Source organism: Pelodiscus sinensis, chromosome 5 (assembly GCF_049634645.1).
Source record: "Pelodiscus sinensis isolate JC-2024 chromosome 5, ASM4963464v1, whole genome shotgun sequence".
NCBI lineage: Eukaryota > Metazoa > Chordata > Testudines > Trionychidae > Pelodiscus > Pelodiscus sinensis.
This window is the reverse complement of record NC_134715.1, coordinates 218,281-238,869: the sequence shown is the minus strand read 5'-3', so window position 1 is coordinate 238,869 and position 20,589 is coordinate 218,281. Positions and strand designations below refer to the sequence as shown.

Here is a 20,589-nt window from a genome sequence, read left to right as displayed (position 1 = left end):
ACTTGCGGGACCAACTGCAGCCCCAAAGCATAGCTCCTTACCCAGGGGCAAGCGTCGGTCTGCAAAGTCCATGCTCTTTTTTCTAATAAATTATCCATTAATGGGACCTGGGTACAATAGTGATGTGAATGGTTAACCCTTAACAGATAAGGCTTACTGGTTATGGTTAACCAGTTAGGGCTGGAGCATAAAGTTTAACTGATTAACTCAAGTAAACATTTTACATCCTTAGTGTACAAATGTGTACTTTTTATGTAAACACCTCTCAGCCTATAAGCTATGTGTGATCCTCATTGGTTCTGCTGCCTGAGTTACAAAGATTCATAAATCGAAGAATGAAAGATGTTTTCAGAATGGCTGAACAAAAACTTCATATGAATATTTATGTACATTCTTTGAAACAAAACAAAAAATCACTCCTATGACTGTTCAGAGAAAACTAAAAAAAAAAAGGGGATCAAATACCAAAATAAATGGAAGGCTTAATCATATAAATTCTCATTAACACTTTTTTGTAGCATTAGCCCAGCTCCACTACCACCAACCTACCTGTCCCTAACATCTTTTTTAAAAATACTGGAGGGTGATAAAAACTGAATATATGATTTGAGCAACACTTTTTTTAAAAAGAAAAGTGGTATTTTTATTTTCATAAGTAGGAAGATCACGGCCCTTCTTCTAATTTGGAAAGTGGATTCAATGAATGAACAAGAAATTAGTTTTCCTTAAAGTGACTCCTTTTATTTGGGGACAGTCTAAAGCATTCAGATCTGAGCTTTTCATTTCTAGGTTAACTGTATCTTAATCTACCAAAGAATATATTTTCCACTCATTGCATATTTAACTCCCATTAATAGCTTTGGAAGTTGACAAATACACTGATGGTCAATTCATACATAAGAAACATCTCAGAACAGCAAGCAGTAGGAGTGGAAGAAATGAAGCTCATAATACCAACAACTTTAAAATAAACAGTTAATTTTCTCAGTTAATTATATGGCACAGCATACATGAAAAATAAAAACATTCATATTTAAAATGGAAACAAGTAGAACAATGCAATAATTAGAGGCTTTTACTTATTGCATTACTATTACATGTCCCAGAAATCCTATTAGGGCCGAATGTGCTAGGAGCTGTACAAGTTCAGAGACATCCCTTGTCCCAAAGAGTTAATCACTACTTGGGGATTTTGGCACCCACGGTAGGAAGATTTAGACTGTTCCTGCTCCTCCAAGTCCCAGCTCAGGACCCTTGGTGTGTGGGGATGTTAACCGAGTCAGGATGAGTGATTCCTCAGTTCACTCACCAAAGAAAAATCTAATCCCTCTGAGCTTCCACCTACTTTTTCTCTCTCGGCAACGCTCCATGGTTTCCCCAGGTCTTGTGGGTCCTCAAGTGTGTGCTGCCCTTTCAGCAACCTACCCAGTCTGTGTTGAGCTACTTCCTATTATACTCCACCTCCAGGCTGAGCATGTCCAGCAGAGACAGAGGGGCAGGGCTTCCTCAGCCTGCCAACCACCAGTAACCTTTTTGGGACTGATGCAGGATAGATATACCCTGTCAAAGTGATAAAAACCCTTCTTCAGTTAGCCTCATGGAACTGTTAGAGACACTTGTACTTTGCAAAGAAAAGCATAGGAGTTTAAAAAATTAAAGGTAACTAACCACTGGAATGAAATGCTTATATCACTGCAGGGATGACTTGATTACTTTGCCGAAAGAAGGAACCTTGTTTCTGAGTGCAAATATCACCACACAATTTCCTCTCCTCTCAATGAATATAAAAATTAATTTCAGGAAGCTTAACCCAGTTGCTTACTTAATTGCTGTTAGAGAAATTCAACTGTTTAGGCTGTTTCAATTTTAGAACAAACTTTAGAATGTCATTTCCATCATAAAACTAGTCCCTCATTTGCATTTTATCTTCTTTGTATAAAAATTAATTTTAAGAAAATGTAGAAGAGGAGAAGCTGGAAGTCAATCCTGAAGTCCTCACACGATATACCTTTCCCCCCACGTGGGAGATGAAAAAACTGGAACCACTGTGGATGTGACAATTGCCTAATATTACATGGAAAGAAAGTATGAGCGACTCCCATGACTGAGCAAATGTAAGGTTTTTCTTCTTTCATAAATCTGGCTAAAACATTTCTTTTATGACTTAGCCAGTTATTGATAACTTCTCCGTTCACTTTCTCTCTCTAATTTGTAATTCACAAAAAGTTCACTGCTAAAGTTTATTCCCAAAGCATGTATCAATGCATAAAACTCATTGGGCAACTAAATGAGCTTGCAAGAGGAATCTCAATGTTCCATAGACTATGCAGCAGTGACCATATTTCACGCATGGATACTTAAACACTACATGAACAGCAGCAATAAATCAACATTGCTTTAATAAGTGAGTTCTCTAAAGGTACAGGCATAATGAAGGTTTGGGTGAGTTTTCAAATACAAATGGTCTAACTCTGCTCCCATTAAAGTCAGGAAGGACTTTTGCCATTGCCTTTAATAGAAGCAGAGTAGATCAACACTGAGCCCCTCCAAAATTTCCATCATGCAACATACAAATGAAAATGTAAATGAAGTGTAACCTAGTACTCCTCTGACTAAGCAATACCTTCTAAAATACTGTAATATCTGATCTCAGGTGGGCTGTCACTGCCAAAAGCTATTGTGAAACTCAAGCCACTAAACTTTTCTGTCAAATCCCTTTAAGTCAGAGGAGAGCCCCATAAGATGTGACACGCTGGAAATACATGGGAAAGCAGAAGCTTAACAGAGAGTATATGCAGATGAATAACTGCCACAAAACTAAGTCATTAATAAAGAAATTCTAATTTACCTACACCCTTTTTAACCCTATTAAGTTTGTTGTATCCCAGCTGAAAGTACAATGTGTTTCCAGTGTACAAGGAGGATCACAGAAGCATAATATATAATCTAAAGGCTAAAATGTAGCCAAGAGCCACCCTTAGGACAAAACCAAGGAACTGCAAGCTCTCACCATTAGTGAGAGTAAACAAAAACTGTGTTATAAATCTAAAAAGGAAGAGTACAAGCAAATTTGGTTCCATGTAAATTTGAAGTTTATGTGCGGCTTTGGTGAAGGCCTTTCGTTTCCATCAATTTGTCAAGGTACCCCTCAGTACTACAACAATTGGGCAATCATGTGCTAAGAGAAAAGGGAGAACTGTACGCTCCATTTTGCAAACAATGTTTACTCCAGGAAGAGTCTGCAGCCTTCCAAAACGCCACTTCCAGTCCAGGCTCACTTGCTACAGACTATTCTCTTTTTGCCAAAGGCACACATTGATCTGATCCAGTGCTCCCTGAAATATGTAAAAAGATCCTCATTTACTTGAAATGGATATGAGCCATGTGCAAGAGCTCTTCCAAAATTTACTGCTGACACCTGAATAGGCTGTAGGGAGAGCCAGAAAACCTGACATGAATCAGTGGCCCCAAAACTAAAAATTGTCAATGTTGCTTGTAATTAAATTTTCCATTCCCATTAATTCCATCCTAGATAGTTTATTTTAAAGTTGCCTTGATTTCCATAAATATCCTACCTCTATGTAGTGTCTTTACTACCTTGCCTTCTATTAAGTGACAAAAATCAGATTAACGTGATTAGCACAGTTAACATTAACACTGCAGGAGTTTCTTTAAATTTCAAACAAGAGTAATTAAACTAAATCATGTGTTTAAAGAGCTTCTTCCACAAACTCCAGAACCTGAGGCCAAGTCTACACTGGCAGATAAAAATCTATGCAAGATACGTAACTCCAGCTACGTGAATTTCGTAGCTGAAGTTGACTTACCTTGCCTCGACCCACTGGAGCGGCCCCACAGCGGGGCGGCGGGGGGATCAACGGGAAAAACTAGACCCACTAAATCCAACCCTGAAGGATTGATCAAAAAAGTGTTGATCCTCCAGTAAGTGGAGACGTGGCCTGAGATAACATATAATAGTACACTGGAGGGAAAAAAAGGAAACGGGGAAAGGGTTTTCTGACCAAATGTGGTGGGAGACCTATTTGCCCTTCTTAAATATCAATGTGTAGAGGAAGATATGGGATTTGTATTTGCATATCAAATACAAATTAACTGGTCAATACAAAAGGGGGCAAAGACAAATACAACACTAGAAGAAAATGTCTAGTTGTTGACAATGATAGTCAACTGCTGAATCTCATCCCCAGACCAATTATGTTTTTATAGCCACATTTATCTCCTTTTAAACTTGTATTTCCAAAACTCACTCAAAACAAAAGCAGCACAAAATGCAAGCAAACTTTGGACATATTAATTCATTTATAGAATTCTAATTTTATAGAACATTGATATTTTAAAATAATTAATAATATATATAAAAATACAGGTGCATAAAAATAACATGACTTTAGTAAAAAACAAATGTGCAAAGTATTCTTTAATGGCTAATAGTAAACAAAAAGAAGTCAGTGTGTCACCCATCACTTTTATACCTAAATGGCTAATGATGAGGAAGAGCAATACACAAATCTATAGCAAATATTGATTTAAGCTATAAAGTAGCAAGTTACCTTTCTGATCACAGCTATTATTATAGTAATACAAATGTCCTTGACTGTTTTAAGATCTTCACTGTTGAGTAAATGACCTTTTTTTTTTTTTTTTTTTTTGCAGGGAGTGGAGGCTGCAATTCAACCTATATGAAGGCTAGCGATAAAAATGCAGTGAATAACGAATGGTGTTTTCTAATGCTATAATCATCTCAAATGAAATAAGCAATTCAACCCTTTGTAAGCATGGCAGTTAATGACAGCTACATCAACTCAGAAATTAATCTGATAATGACATGTACATTTTTACTGCTTTTATGTTAAAGAAAAATGAAAGGCAGTCAGGGTTTAACAGGCTGAAACAATATATATACATAATGAACTATGGAAGACAATTCAACAGAAACTTCTCTCTCCTACCTGTGAGTACAGCTTTTGCTGAAGGATCTGCCAGATCCAATGCTGATTTTCCATCAGTGTTCCGAATGTTTGGATCAGCTCCGTGCTGCAGCAGCACTGTGCAGGGAAAGCAGAAACAATATGTTACCTCAGGGATACACAGATTATTTACTGGTAAGGGTCTCCTCGTCATGGTGTAGGCATACACACATTGCACAACACCCTCTCTTTTTTTTTTATGATACACTGCAGCAAAGGATCCTCTTTTCGGCACAGCTAAGTTGGCAACTTAAGGTACAGTAAAGATCACATGACTCAGCATCATAATCATGAAACATGAATAATTTTCAATACACAGTTTTGGTTCCCTCCTGCAGGCAGCTATCTAGGAAGCTGTGTACATACTGACTCATACTATGAAATACACTAACAGTGGAACCTGCTCGGTCTTTACTACCTCTGTTGCTGCTGCTGCTGCTCCTTTTACTGCTGAATATCCAGATCCTTCTGTTTCTGAACAGTAGTAATGCTCAAGGCTTTTAGTGGCTCACCACTTACAGAAAAACCTTACCACAATATGTGTGTCCAGGAAATATAATAAATAGGTTATCTGAGCTATTCTGGTACCCTGCAGTGTGGATGCTCAGAAGTTATTACCCTCCACAATATTTTTTCCACCATAACAAAAAGAAATTCAATTACATAAAAACATTTGAAGCAGAGAGCAGTAGACAACCATATGGCATGTAGGATATTTCTATAGAGAATTGCCATGTATAAGAACCTTTAAAAGAAACTGGAAATGGATATTCCACACTTAAGATACCATAAGCAGAAATATCTCTGCAATAATACCAGTTCAGACCTTTTACTTTCAAGACCAAAACATTTCCTAAAAAATTAAATGGCCAATAATGAAGTCCACTCCTCTACATCAAATATTAAATGTCAGGAGCCCAAATGTCCACTGCCCTCCATACTGTGCAACGTAAGTAAATGCCACCAATTCTGAATGACCATTTTGACCTACTTTACAAAGTTGTGAATGACAGTAGAGGGTCCAAGACAGTGAAGAATCAGTCTCAAAGACGCTATAGGTAAGAAGAAAAACAGATGTCGATGCAGCTCAAGCAACAATGCTTGTCATGAAGCAGCAGAACTACCATGGATTCAGGATGAAAAAATATTGTGAAGTATTTAATCTTGTAACTGATAAAACCCTAAATGTTTAACTGACAGCATTCCAGAAAAAGAAGATTAACTGATCCAACACAAAACTAGCCAGTCAATAATTATTATATATAACCAGTGAGAGATTCTTCAAACACTGCTTTATAACAGACTGAGATCAGAGCTTCACCTATACTGAAGGTGCTCCTGACATATGGGTGTAAGATAATCCTGGCATTGGTTGCTTATAACTTTGCTAAACTTTAATAATTGAGCCTGACATTTCCTATGCCAAGCAACTGTCTCACTCTTGGATGAAAGTTTCAACAAAAGTAGTTCACCTGTTGTTTCAAAGAATGACATCAAAGCACCGTACCTTCGCGGTGAAATATCTGGAGATAGGGTTCTGTCTCTATAATGAGTCTTTGATAACGCCCTTCTATGTAGGGAGGTGTCTTCCGCCCTAACAGCCACAGGAGAGCCAGGCACCGCATGGCAGTGGAGCGGTGCCGGGGAAAGCAGCTGTTGCTGCGCTGATGTCGGTGCCAGCAGAGTGTCCGGTGCCAGAGTCAGCAGTGGTGCCGGGGCTGAGGCATCAAGACCTTCTGCCTCGGAGCCCGGTGCCAAAGGAGACGGTGCCGCCACAAGCGGGGCCGGTAAGGCAGGCGCTGTTATAGCCGGTTCCGCTGAAGCTGGTGCAGAGCGGCTGGTCAGTGCAGACTTGCCGGCTAGCTGCGGCGCCGCTCCCGATGCCGGCGCCGAAGCCGCTCTCGGCGGTGGGGGCTCTCTGATGGCTGCCCCGGCAGATTGTCCAGACCCCCCGGGGGTCATTTTGGACGCCACTGAAGCCGTTGCAGCTGCTGAAGGGAGGGATCGCACTGGGGATAGCTTAGATCGCTTTGAGCCGGCTGGTCCTGGGGAAGCCGCCCTGCGCTTTTGTTCGGGGGCTTTTGTGGCTGTGGGAGGGATAGGGTCAGGCTGCCACGCCTTCCCGAACATCAGCATTCTTATCTTCATCTCCAGCTCCCTCCAGGCTCTCGATGTCAATTTTCTACAGTGAGAGCACTTCTCAGGGACATGAGCTTCCCCCAGGCACCTAATGCAGGTGCCATGGCCGTCAGCCGTTGGCATGGGCTCACGGCATGCCAAACACTTTTTAAAACCAGTCGATCCAGGCATTTTCAAAACTAATACAGAATAAATGCCTGTATAAGCCCCATGTGAAGCCTTGTCAATTTCACTTTTAGCGCTTTGCGCAGAGCATTAAGAGAAGTGGCTTGAGGAAAAAAACTTCTTTTTTCTTCTTTTTTTTTTTTAAACTTTCTTATGAACAGGAGAACAAACTAGCAGGAACACGACTAATACTAACAAATTTAACTATTTACAAATGCAAAAACTGACTGAAAACATTTTGAAGAGAAATACTCAGGGAGCTCCGACCACAACCTGAGGCAGTTGAGAGGAACTGACAGTTGCCGGCTCATGTGCAGTTGATCAAAGGTGCGAACGCCTCGCTGGGGAAGCATGCATGCGCGAGCTGGTGGAACACAGCTATGAGAAATCTTGGGACCCGACACCTAGAGTAGAGCACCCACGGGGCCACTTGAAGAAGAACAGGTACCTGAAAAGTGGGAGGAGGAGATGGATCCTGGTGTCAGATGTGCCTTTTGCTGTTCTGGGCAGGAAACTCAAAATTTGGCCACATTGTGAGCCTTTAAATAGCATACGGTCAGCAGAAACTTGTTAGAATTTCCTGCAACCGCTGATCCTGGTTGCAACGGCCAAAAAAAAAAAAAAAAAAAACAGAGAAAAAGGATACAGTCTGCATTGCTAATGTTCACCCCAATAGGCCCGGCAAAAGGAAAAAACAACCCCTCTCAGATGCAGAGGAAACAAGACCTGAACTTGGGGAAGGGAAAAGACTGGTACGAAGAGCCAGTGAAGGGTACTGAGACTGGGAGCTGGACCAGAGAAGGGATAGAATAGGACGGGGTGGGGGGTGAGGGGAATCAGATGAAGAGGTTGGAGACTGGGGACTGAACATGCTAGGCAAGAAGACAGACAAGGAGCTTGGGGGGGGGGGGGTTGAGATTGGAAAGGGGTTAAAAGGGGTGCATGACCAAGACTAAATAAGGACTCCAGAAAGAGAGACTGGTAGTCAGGGTTAATGGAAGGGGGAAGTGGGAAGTGACTGGAAATCTGATAGGAAAACTGCAGTGGGAAAACAGGGCTGACAGGGAAAGGAGACTGGAACTGAAATGAGGAGAGTTGTTGGGGAGGCAGAGTGAGGTGAGTGTATGGAGATTAGGACGGACTAGATGGGGAGACTGGAACAGAGTGAGGCAGAAGGGTCTGTGACCACTGGAGTCTACTCTCCCTTCTAGAACCTGGAATGGAATACAACATTTCCTAGTCTCTCTTTCACCAGCAGACATCTGCAAAACCCACTGACAATGCATGTTTCTCCCTCTGGTGCCTTAATCATGAAGAGCATCTTTTCTCCTCCTGTAATCTTCTATTTCATTCACCACACCCCCTCCAAATTCAGCAACACAAAACAGGGGTCCTGCAGACAATTGCATTTTCCACTACACAACCTGATTTATTCCCAGAGCAGGTCTCGTAGTGTGCAGAGGTGGAGGTGCTCAGGGGGGAAAATAGTATGCAATCACACAATTACAGATGGCATCATAATGCAGAATCACTACTGAGAGAAATCCCATTCTGTAGCCTCACAATACAGAAACAGCACTAGACAATAACCCCTTTCAAGTCTGTATTTAATTCAAACATTCTTAAAAGTCTGGAAGTCAAAATACAATAAATATAAACAATATGACCTAGCTATTAGGCCTTTTCCAAAAGCTTTTGTAAAACCAGTCCAAGCAACTTTCTTTCAACTGATCCTTTAAATAAAATATGAGGAAATCAAAACTCCACAAACTTAACTATAAAATAAAGCCATGCTATCCAAAAGCTTAACATAGAATTCAACTGCATTCATCGTCATAACCTACACAAATTCCTGGTCTTCACCGATGCCTCATTTCTTCACATGACACATAAGAAGTTTCTTTTACTGTACTGTCTTACTACAGCATTCAGTTCAACAGATAATTTACAGAAAGGTGTGATTCTCTCCTTCTCCCCTCCCCAAAGGTTTCAAGAGCATGAACTACAACTGTTAAGTGTATCAGATTACTCCCAACTTGAAACACCAGCATGAACCCTAAAATTAAGGCTATGTCTACACTAGCACTTATGTCAGCAAAATTACTGTCACTCAGGGATGTAAAAAACACACCACTGGGCAACATATCTGTAGCCTGCAGAAGTGCTTGTGTGTACAGCGTAATGTCAGTGGAGATGCTTTTCCTCTGACATAACTACCACCACTTACAAAGCTCATTTTATTATGTCTATGGTACAACTCTCTCCCATCAGCCTACCACATCTACAGGAGTGCTCTTACAGTGGCAACGGTACTCCTGTAAGCTTGTAAGCGTAGATGTGTCTTACGCACTTGACCTAATGCCACTTGGCATGGTTATTTTGATAGTTTAACCTTACAGTTCAAAACTATTGAACTTGATCATTTGGCTGTCAAAAGTTATCTATAATTTAAAAACACTGAGTAAATAGTTTCACATTTAAACAGAGTATTCTTACCCTTCCAAATTTTCCCTGGCAGGACACAATAAAAGCTTTCCTAACATATTAAAACAAAAATGGAAGTAGTCTTCTAATTTGGTGAAAGAGAATCTCTACGGGTCTGTTCACATGCAGACTTTCGTCAACATAATATTGTTTTCACTCCCACTTTATCATCAATTTAAGGTGAAGCTATTTATAGCCTGCAGCCCATACTAAAGAGCCTAAGGCCACAATGTGACCTAGTGACAGAGACGAGGACAATTGAATTCCCACGCTATGCTCATTCTACCACAATGCCTTGATGCTGAGAACTGTGAAGCATCAACAACTACTATTTGCAATCGGCATTTCTGCCAAGCTGGCACCACATGCCCCAACCTAGGCAACCAGAAATAAGGAACCAACAGTGGTCAACTGTGATATTTTGGGGTAAATGATTCACCCTGTACCACCTAAAAAGTCAGTGGCACAGCCAGGAATGAAACACAGTTATATATGATTGGATCACTCACAACATTCCAGAGCTATCTGAAGTCTCAAGTATGGGAGTACAGCATCAACTCATTCATAAAGTTATCTTAACTATAAAAGAATTTCCACAATCCTACAAAAACAAATGGGGCCTTCAGAAAAATGATGGTGTGATGTACTGGGCATACTAGGTGAGAGAGGAATTGGTATATACTCATCATGGGCATAAATTCTTGTCATTTTTAGTACCATTATTTGTCATGAGGATTTTGTTTTGAGTCGGGTGATGTCTGAGTGTACAGAAGTAGCTACTAGCCAATAAAGTGTTAGAGTTTAGCAAGACACTTGTGATCCAGGAACACAGAAGTCCCTGTAGGGGTTACTGCTCAAATGATTTTCAGATTAAGTTGTTTCTTTCCTCAACTGCAATACATATAAAGAAAGTTTATTCCAAATGAGTTAGCTTTGATGTTCATCAAATGACTTTAATTAAATCAGTCTTCATCATGTTTTTCCACTGTACATTTTTACCTCACTGATTTTGTTCATTTCTGTTCTCCCTTAAAGATTTAATTTCATTAGTATTGATCTGTGTATGTCCTTCCCACTCCCCATCATCAACTCCTTTTGTCTACATTCCATTTTTTCCTTGGTGGGAGGGAGCAATGGGAGAGAGGAGATTTTTGCCTTTCTTAGGGTACACAGAAAAAAAACAGACAGAAAGGACTTGGCAGCTAATCTCAGAGCCTAGGTCCATAGGTTTCAACTCACAGGGCTCAAGCTGAAGTGTGAAAAACAGCAGTGTAGGTGCCCAACTTTGGGCAGGAGCTGGACTCAAGACCATCCCACCTCACCCAGGTTCAGAGCCTGGGCTCCAGCCTGAGGCTGAATGTCCACATCGCTCCACAGCACAAGCACTGGGAGTCCAAGTAAGCTGACTTGAGCTCAGATTCGTTACCCCATCCCTTCCAAAATCTCTCTCACTAGCCACCATATTTCCCCAGTAGAAGATAAACATTAACATACTCATCTGGGCCAGATTCATTCTGAGGTTTGGAAACGCTACGGCAACCACAGCAAGTACTGTGCACCTGTTATGTGTTGTGGCACAGATGGGGTGGCTAAGGAGGAGGGTTCAGATGGCATTGTGCCAGTTGTGACAGGTAGGGGAAGATATGGCAGTCAGATCGGGACTGGCCAGCTAAGGGGAATGAGGTTTAGACAATTACGTGCTATTCCTTGTTCTGGTCCTGTCCCCAGTCTCAATGATTCTGGGCACCTTAACACACCATGCTGTCCAGCAGAACTGTTTAGAGTGGTGCGGGGCCTGTTACAGTCTGGTACTTATGACAAAAATGGAGGAGCTCTTGGCTCCCGGCTGTGATCTATTCGCAAAGCATTTTGCAGATAAGATCGCTCGCATCTGGTCTGATTTGGACTCTGGCTGCTATGGAAGGGGGGTACGGAATGTGTTGAGCGCACCACTGTTCCAGTCATTTTTCTTTGGAACAGTCTCAGTTGTTGCAGACGGAGGATGCAGACAAGTTGCTTGAAGGAATGCGGCCAACCATGTGTTCGCTCGACCCCTACCCTTCATGGCTTATTAAATCTAGCCGGGAAGGGATGACTGGCTGGGTCCAGGGGATTATTAATGCGTCTGATATCTGGGATGGTTCCCGCCGCCTTGAAAGAGGCAGTGATAAAACCGGTACTCAAGAAGCATTCCCTGGACCCACATGATTTGAATAACTATCACCCAGTTGCTAATATTCACTTTTTAGGCAAGGTACTCGAGCGGGCAGTGGCACTGCAACTCCAAGTTTTCTTGGAAGAAACAGAATATTTAGATCCATTTCAGTCTAGCTTTAGGCTGAGTTTTGGAACTGAAACCACCTTGGTAGATGACCGACGCCATGAGACAGACAAGGGGAGTGCATCCCTGTTGATTCTCTTGGACCTCTCAGCAGCTTTCAATACTATCGACCATGGTATCCTTCTGGAATGCCTGGCAGAGTTGGGTATCGGAGGCACTGTTCTGCAGTGGTTCCAGTCTTACCTGTAGGGACACCTTCAGAAAGTGGAGCTACGGGGCTGCTATTCAACCCCATGGCGATTGTACTACGGGGTCCCACAAGATTCCATTTTGTCCCCTATGCTGTTTAACATCTACATAAAGCCGCTGGGGGAGGTTGTAAGGAGTTTGAGGACGACAGTGCCATCAATATGCAGATGACATCCAACTCTATTTCCCTGTGACGACAGAATCAGGTGTGGTGGCGACCTATCTAAACTGGTGTCTGGAGGCAGTGATGGACTGGATGAAGTCAAACAAACTAAAGTTGAATCCAGATAAAACTGAGGTCCTGTGGATCAGGAGGCCATCTGTTTGGGAATGCGGCGTGGTACCTGTTCTAGATGAAGGATTACTCTCCCGCAGCTTGGGAGTCCTCCTGGACCCTTTTTTAACATTTGAGAACCAAATTTATTCGGTGGCCAGGAGTGCGTTTGTGCAGCTTTGTCTGATCCGCCAGCTGCGACACTTTCTGAACAAGCATGACTTGGCCACAGTGATCCATGCTCGTTACATCCCAACTGGATTATTGCAATGCGCTTTATGTGGGGCTGCCTCCGAAGAGCCTTCAGAAACTTCAACTGATCCAGAATGCGGCTGCTTGAGTTTTAACTAATACTCATTATACAGAGCACATTATGCCAGTGCTCCAGCAGCTGCACTGACTTCCAGTATGTCTCCGGGCACAATTTAAGGTCTTGATTATGACCTATAAGCCCTAAACGGGTTGGGCCTGGGGTATCTGAAGGACCGTCTGGAGTCCCCAGCTGACCTTGGGTTCTGCAGAAATGCCGTGCGGAGTCTGGGTTCAGTTGGAGTGTCCCTAGCTGATCCCGGGCTCTGCTGGATCATTTCTAAGAGGCAGCACAGCATGGAGCCCAGGGTCAGCTGAGGACTCTGAGTCACCCACTGACCTCAGGCTCCATGAGGGCGCTTCCACTTTGAAATGCACAAGAGCCCCACTGGCCATGTGCAACCTGGAGGCTCTTGTGCATTTCAAAGGGTAAGTGCCCTCATGGAGCCCAGAGTCAGCGGGACTTCCCATTGACCCCAGGCTGCACACGGAGTTCCACATTCCTCCTTTGGAATATACAAGAGCCCCAGTCGAACTTGTTGAGTAGTTGATGGAAATTCCATTGGCTATTCAACTAGTCAGTTACTCATTAGTTAACATCCTTAGTTTATATGCAGGAGGGGTGAGAGGAAGCGGCTCCCCAGAGCCAGTGCGCACAGTGAGTCAGCAGCCATCTGCCCCCCTTCCTCCTTTCCTGCTGCCTCCATATCAGAGGCTGTATAATCTATTGCAGCTAACAGGTTGAGATTTTATAAGAAACTAAACTTACTTTACTGCCCTGTGACGATTTCATCTCTCTCCCAAGCTAGAATTGGTGTCTTCTCCCTACATGCAGCATGGTGACTCAGGAAAACATCACTGTCAAAATGAAATCTCGTCTACTCCCTGAAGATCTAGCTGTGAAGTTGACATTTTTTCCAAATTCATTTTGAATCACAGCATAAATTACTCTCTACTACTTTCCTCTAGAAGATTATAGCTCCAAGGTATGCTGTACTTTGCTACCCAGAACCTGATAGCACACAAATCTAGGTACTAGCTTAGAGCATCATTCATTACCAAACTACATTTATCTGAAGATTTAAAGGCTTGCTTCACGCAGCATTTTAAAAAGAACCAAACAATACACTGAAGTCCAAATGCAATTCACACTTTTTAGGTAGACTAAAGATATTTTCATCTCAACTATTTCTATACTTCAAACTATTGGAATTCTGAAACTTTTTTTGTTGAAAATAAGACAGCTTCTTGCTTGAAATTCATTGTTTTATGTCTCAGTTACCCAAATCGCAAGTTAAGAGGCTACGAAGCCTGAAATGAAAACTGGCCTGGGGAGAAAAAAGTAAGAATTTAACACATTAAAGAGTGAAAAGGAAATCAGCTCTCATTCCTCAGCACCTATCTTATCAGTTTATAAAAAGGGATTAATCGAACTGGTAGTTACCACGACATCAAACACTGCTTAGAGAAATTATGAATTGATGTCAAATAGTAATGGAGCAGGTTTAGACTGCCAAGAAAGTTGGAATCCTAGTAAAAAGAACTCCAACCCATTAGTCCCTGTGACAGAAGACCGGAAAAGGCACTTTGGGGGGGGGGGGGGCGCTAAATCTCAAGATATTTTATCTCCTTTTTTTTAAACTTTATTCTCTCTGAAGATCACAGGTTGTCTACAGACAGGATATTCAACCTATTCTTCAGTTTGTGATTAATGCAAGTGCTATATCATATACAGTTATCAATTACTTGTTCACAAGTGAGCTCCTACCTTTGCTAGAACAGCTAAGTCCTAGCTGGACGGCACTATGCGTCCGATATCTGAGCAGGGCCATTGTTAATTTGAAAGGCAATGATCATGGAGCTCATACATAGCCCCAAAGACCAGTGTCATCACTTGATCCAAAAACCTGCCACAACTCTATTCTGCCGCTCTATTCTGCACTAGTTAGGCCTCAGCTGGAGTACTGTGTCCAGTTCTGGGCGCCACATTTCAAGAAAGATGTGGAGAAATTGGAAAGGGTACAGAGAAGAGCGACAAGAATGATTAAAGGTTTAGAGAACATGACCTATGAAGCCAGGCTTCATGAACTGGGCTTGTTTAGTTTGGAAAAAAGAAGATTAAGGGGGGACATGAGAGCGGTTTTCAAATATCTAAAAGGGTGTCACAAGGAGGAAGGCGAAAATTTGTTCCTCTTGGTTTCTGAGGACAGGACAAGGAGTAATGGGCTTAAAGTGCAGCAGGGGAGGTTTAGATTGGACATTAGGAAAAAATTCCTAACTGTCAGGGTGGTCAAATATTGGAATAAATTGCCAAGGGAGGTGGTGGAATCTCCCTCTCTGGAGATATTTAAGAACAGGTTAGATAGACATCTGTCAGGGATGGTGTAGACGGAGCTTGATCCTGCCTTGAGGGCGGGGGGCTGGACTCGATGACCTCTCGAGGTCCCTTCCAGTCCTATTATTCTATGATTCTATGATTCTAACTCAGCAAGGTCCTTAATTCATATGATGAGAAGAGATCGTTGTGATCATCTAGTCTGACTTCATGGTGTAATTAACCACTGGAACAATTTAACTGGTGGATTCTTCAGCCCATATGATTTTTAAATCAAGACTTGATGTTCTAAATGATACGCTCCACAAATTATTTTGGTGATGTTCTCTGACCTGTGCCACACAGGAAGTCAGACTAGAGGATCACCAGCATCCCTCCTGTCCCTAGAATCTGTAAATAAATCAGGGCAGAGTATTTCACCTAGTGATTCCTGCATCTAGCCCACAGCACTGTTGTGATCAGGAGAGGCACTCAACCTGAGTACTGATTTAAGGGACAGGATTGTTGTCCAGGAATGTTCTGCATTGCTCTCTCCTAGAATGCCTGTTTCTCCTTGGTCCAGGATAGGCTGCAAGATTTATCATTCTCGCACACTTTCTTCACAGAGTGGCCTTTATTTCATTAAAACAAGATTACGAAGGGATTTGGGATTGAAGAACTGTTTCTATTTTACATGTTTCTCTAACACCAGACTTGGATTATAGGATGGGACTGTGAATTCTGAAGATTGGTCTTCATTTTACCCTTCCCAAAGGGCAGCTTGAAATTCTGATATACAGCGTTCTCCAGACAAAGATTCATAACTCAAAGAATAATAAGAAATGCGATACATACCCGAATCTTAAATTATATTGAAGAAATCTGCCCACTGCCCATAAAGCTAGCTTAGCCTATATTTCACTCAGCAGTAAGGCAAGGAACTACAGGCCTGTAGTCTGTAAACCACTGGCTGAGGAAAATCAGTGTAAGTAAAGTAGGGCTTTGTCCCTTAGCATACAGTACATCAAATGGCCCAACAGTTGCCCTAGATTTTAGGGAACTTGGAATAGCTTGTTCAATAAAGAAAGGGAGCTGGTACATAATGATACCAGACAAGTACAAGATCACTGAACTGATACTGGGCTTAGATATTTTAGGACAGAACTGCTTGCAGATAATCAAAATCACAAACAATGATTATGATCGGGCTCGACAAATCCACTTATCTACTCGCCCATGGGTGAGTAGATTTCAGTCTGTTGCCCCGTTCATCAGCAGTTTGCGCATGCGCAGTGCGGGTCTCGCGCTTGCGCAGTGCGGGGCTGGTGACCGGTTTTCGCTACGGTTTGTCGAGCCCTGAATATGATAATGAGCTAAAAAGGCATTACAGGTTGCATCACTATAAACTGGAAGTCTCTGGTCCAGAAGGACCACGGATGTTCCAGGATCAGAGAGTCCCAGCACACTGCAGGAGGGGTGGGGGGGGGGGGGGAAACAGGAGCCCAATACATGCAGTGGAGGGGGCACAAAGCGCAGCCCAGCTAGAATGGAGGGGAGGGTCAGGCAAGGGAAACGGGTGGCGTGCAACTCAGCTGGGAGGTGGGGAAGTAGCCAGAAAGCCAGCAGCACAAGGACCAGAAACGACCTCCCCATGTCCAGTAAATTCCCTCATCCGGTACCAGTCATGTTACCAATGCCATTGCAGCTAACATGCCCATAGATTTGCACAAGGTATGTACAGCCAGTGTTACACTCTGAAATCTGCCACCATAGGAACACTTAGCTTTCTTGAGACTCTAATACCAAACCTATTAACAGGATTTCTCTGCAGTAACTGAAATAATTTATTTGGATTTCTTGTAAGTCCCTGAGTCTGAAAGAGGTTGCAAGGCTGGCAATGATAGAAGCTAAAGTCAACATCCAAAAGCATAACTTGTAAATCTGTTAAACTTTCTTATGTGTGGGACTGCACAAAGATTCCCTTCTTCTGCAGTATCAGGAAATACCTGGAATAAAATCTTCTGCCCTTGATCCTTTCCAGGACTTCCTTCATTGAATCTTTGTATAGAGAAATGGCTGATGAAATGCTTACATTTTCAAATGGGCAACTGTTGGACATCTGTTCCAGGGCCCAAATCAGTAAACTTCTGAAAGGCTATTTATTCTCCATCCTCTGAAAAACTTCTTATAGATACAAAGGCATGTGTGCGCCTTTACCAGATAACTGGCACTACATGATATGGAGACCTAAGAAAGCCAGTTCCATCGGTGCTGTAGCTACCATCTTCTATCGGTTGTGGATTCATAATGAAAGGTTGGGGCTGCCAGTAAGTCAGTGTATAACAGTGACATTCTCCATTCCAACTGATAATTAATGTTCAGATCCAGTTCACAGTAAACGTTCTTGAAGGAACAGTTGAGAATCTAAAAGTTTCACCCTAAACAAAAGCTAGAATCAAGGTTGTCCTTGAACTGATTCTCCTCTGGCACGTCAGTGTAATCTAGGATTCAAAAACGAAGCTGTACACACCAAAGTACCCAGACCCAGAGAAAAATAACTAGCTGGGGTAGTGAATGGTGTCTTAGGGGGACAGATGAGTTGATTCCCACAGTTGGTCTTTGCTGGCCCAGTTATAGGGAGACATCAGATGAACTTGAGTTTGCTTCACATTAGAACAGCCAGAGCCCATTGTTCTATTCTTGCCTTCTCCTCCCCTCAGCCCCACCTTTAAGCAATTCACAAACATTACTATCAGATCTAACATTACTATCAGGATCCAAGACTATAGACATGGACAGTACTAGAACCACAATCTGGAGTGTCTACAGCAAATTAGTTTGCCCAGTTCCAGGATAATGAGATTTGGGGTGATCATCAATTGAGGGATGTCTCCACTAGCGGGAGGCCATATCCCCCACGGAATTTTCTTCTTGACTTCCTGACTTAACGATTTAGTTTCTTTTTTCTCTTCATTTTTTGAAGTTGGGTCAGTGACCAAAGTTGGTACTGACACACATACCTTATAATGTTTAGTCCCAGATTCAGGCATTTGGTGTCAAAGCCAGCCTAGAATCTCTCTCAGTCACATCTCGCCCCTGAGCCGACGGGTCTTACTTCAAGGGTTTCCTGCTGCAGAATGGCTTGCAGTCTATTCTTTCTTTTCTAGCCCTCAGTGTAAAACTGTGACACTCAGAACACGTAGACAGTAAATGTCCCTCTCAGAGACAATTAATGCACTGCGTGTGCACATTTAACGCTGGAAATACTGATGTTAGGTCTCCATGCTTTCAGATCTATCACTTCTCTAGGTTCCAAAGATAAAGTTATTAGTGTTGGATTAGACTGACAATAAAATAAAACCTCTAATTTCTATGCCACCTAAAACTATAAGGTATTAGTTATTTAAAGGGCAACATCCATGAAGGATCCAGATGGTTCTTTGCAAAGCAATTCCTGGTCTGTTGCACAATCTGGTTGGAAGGATAGAAGGCAATCCAGTATCTTATCATGCACCAAGGACATTTGGGAACAGACAGGGAGGAGCATGTGAGTGTCCCAACAGACTCTGAGAGTTTGGTTCCTTTAGGCGAGCTGACTGAAGCCACAGCATCCTCAAAGTGGGAATATGCAACTGCCACTCAAAGAAGAGTACTAGTTTTCAATTTCCACATCTAAAGCATTCTGGTTAACCATATTGGATTTATATTTCTTTCCAAAAACGCATACTTTTTACCAATAGTGTGGCAGTTGTGTCTTGTTTCCAGTTGTACCACTAGCATTTATTGTAATCAACCTGCATCATTAAACCGAACAAGAAAAACAGAAAAGAGTGATATGAACTTATCCTATTTTACAGGCTTGGTCCTCACTGTTTATGCCAATGTCAAAAGTATTAAGTCAGTCTTCCTTGCAAGCAATAATTCTGTAGATTATTACACATTCAACATTTGTTTTATTATACTATTTATTAACAGCAAGAAATCTCAACTGCAGTCTCACTGTCTGAACAATTTATGTTCTAATCCATAACCAGAACTGAAAGCTACTTTTAAATAAAGGACACCAGCTCTTTTTATTGCTTGGCTCTGATTTTTTTAAGAGAATAGAGCCAGTGAAGGTTTACTAGTTTACATTTTATTCAAATAAATGATGTCAATTATATTACCAATGTGTCACTTGAGAGATCAAGAGTGCAACCCTGGGCACCAAGTGCCAGAATCAAAATGCAAACATCAAAGACCAAAGAAAAGGCAAAACCAACAGGAATAGGAGATCTGCAAAACTGCTTGGACTCCAGCAACAAGGCTTATGATAGAAATATAATTCTAGGTTTACACAATACCACAGTGAGGTAGATCAACATTTTAGAGCCATGTAATTTGTCTAAGGTCACAGGGTAAATTAGTAGTAGGTACAGAAATCAAACGTAGAAGTCCTATTCCAATTCCCTGTTTTAGCCATTAGACACTTCCTCACACATTAAAATATGACGAGTTATTCCTGGAGATAGCCCAATTCTTGATTACACATGGAATTAGCCATACTACTTTTAGGATTCAGTTGTCTACAAACTACAGCAATCTAAAAAGGACAAACCTTTGAAGCAACACTAAGTATCCTAAAAATATGTATTTTTATGAAAAATACTTAAAAGTAGGGGACCATCCCTCTGAGGTGAAGAAGCAACACACACACACACACACACACACACACACACACACACACACACACACACACACACAATTAACAGCAGGTTTAAAAAAAAGTCTGGGGCAGCAAACCTCTACTAACTTTTTTGTGCATAAGTTATTTTTAAAAGTTTTAAACAGAGGCTGAAGTTAACTCACCTTACTTATTGAGGCTGAAGGGTTAAAGCCTTGAAGTCTAAAAGTGCAGCTTTGTTCAGACTGCTGTCTGTGAGACAATCACCAATTAAAAAGGTCAAACCCATGAGGAAGGAGAGTAAGTAATATTAGAAATTAAAAACAGGGAGCTGAGCCATGAACAGCAGTTCAGAGATTTTATCACCAAACCAGAACTGAACATGATCTGAAACGCAACTTCCTTTATTTCCAAATTAACTATGTAATATTTTTTTCTTTTATTCCTAATCTTACAAGAATATTCCAATGCTTCAGTTGCATTACATCTTTGAGTTGAGTAGCTTAAACAACTAGAACCAACTCAGCACAGTGAATTGCTCAGACTAGCACCATGGCCAGAGCAAGTTGCCATTCCCCTTCCCCCCCACCCAAACACCTGAGGCTGTGCCTACCCCTCTCTCAGACATACCCTTGAGGACAAAGGAGAGGGTCAGCCAACAACAGGAAAAATAGATATTGCATGGTTTAACTCATCACCTCAGCTCATAATTTGAAAATGTGA

The 20,589-nt window shown here is 41.9% G+C and overlaps 1 protein-coding gene across 3 annotated transcripts in view; it reads right to left on the bottom strand.

Moving 5' to 3' along the window:
* Nucleotides 1-20,589, bottom strand: part of TNKS (tankyrase) — a 127,355-nt gene that overhangs the window by 93,027 nt on the left and 13,739 nt on the right. For all 3 annotated transcript variants that reach the window (XM_075929204.1, XM_075929203.1, XM_075929205.1), the window contains exon 3: nt 4,971-5,066. In XM_075929204.1, the coding sequence (XP_075785319.1) occupies nt 4,971-5,066 (96 nt within the window). The remainder of the gene's footprint in view (nt 1-4,970; nt 5,067-20,589) is intronic.